General features: G+C 28.6%; 1 protein-coding gene across 1 annotated transcript in view; it reads left to right on the top strand.

Moving 5' to 3' along the window:
* LOC119586989 (palmitoyltransferase ZDHHC22-like) overlaps window positions 1–774 on the top strand; it is a 13,648-nt gene that overhangs the window by 3,846 nt on the left and 9,028 nt on the right. Inside the window, exon 2 of the mRNA XM_037935730.1 lies at window positions 611–774. This exon is cut by the window's right edge and continues 16 nt beyond it. Within this exon, the coding sequence (XP_037791658.1) occupies window positions 611–774 (164 nt within the window). The remainder of the gene's footprint in view (window positions 1–610) is intronic.

Genomic DNA, 774 nt, shown 5'->3' with positions numbered 1-774 from the left:
AGGAAAAGATATAATAATTGGAAGATTTTTTTTCTTTTTTCAGTATTATTATTGCATATCTTATTTTAGGGTTTAGCATGTGTTGCATGAATTTGTCTTAATTTTTTAATGTGTATTCAATTATCATGCACAGAACCAATTTTTTAATCAAAGTTATTGATAATCTTTGAAAATGGCATTCAAGAATGAGTATGTTTTATTGGTTTTATATCCTTGATTTTTCATCATATTTTATTACTTCTTCAGTTATATTTCTTGATCAAGGCATGATAGAATTTATAGAAACTGTAACCATGTTTTCCATTTACAGAAAGTATCAATGCCACTTGCTCTTGTTGTATTTTAACTCCTCTGAACATTGAAAGGTTTACATATTACTTATAATGTTACTACACACTTGGCTTTCATTTGTTTGAAATAGAATTAAGAAATCTTTGACATTATTTAAAAAATATATATAAGATAAACTACACCATAAATTAAAATTTAAATCAAGTTTAATGGATTTAATGACCTTTAAAATAAAAGTCTTAAAGCTAATAAAATCCTTATAAAAGAAGATAAGACAAATTTTGGACTCTTGCTTAATATTACTGTTTCCTATTTTCAGGTTGTGCAGCAGCCAAACAGCCTACTTCTACCAAAGTTCAAGACAAACCAATCTGCTGGATGCGATCACCACTATGTTTATGCCAGCGAGCATGGAGATCTTTTGTGAGCACAAACAAAATTGTGTATGTCAAAAGAGTTGTGGAGTTCCTGACAAGCTTGGCT

The sequence above is a fragment of the Penaeus monodon genome, chromosome 22 (genome assembly GCF_015228065.2).
Source record: "Penaeus monodon isolate SGIC_2016 chromosome 22, NSTDA_Pmon_1, whole genome shotgun sequence".
Taxonomy (NCBI): Eukaryota; Metazoa; Arthropoda; class Malacostraca; order Decapoda; family Penaeidae; genus Penaeus; species Penaeus monodon.
This window is presented reverse-complemented; position numbering and strand designations above follow the sequence as displayed.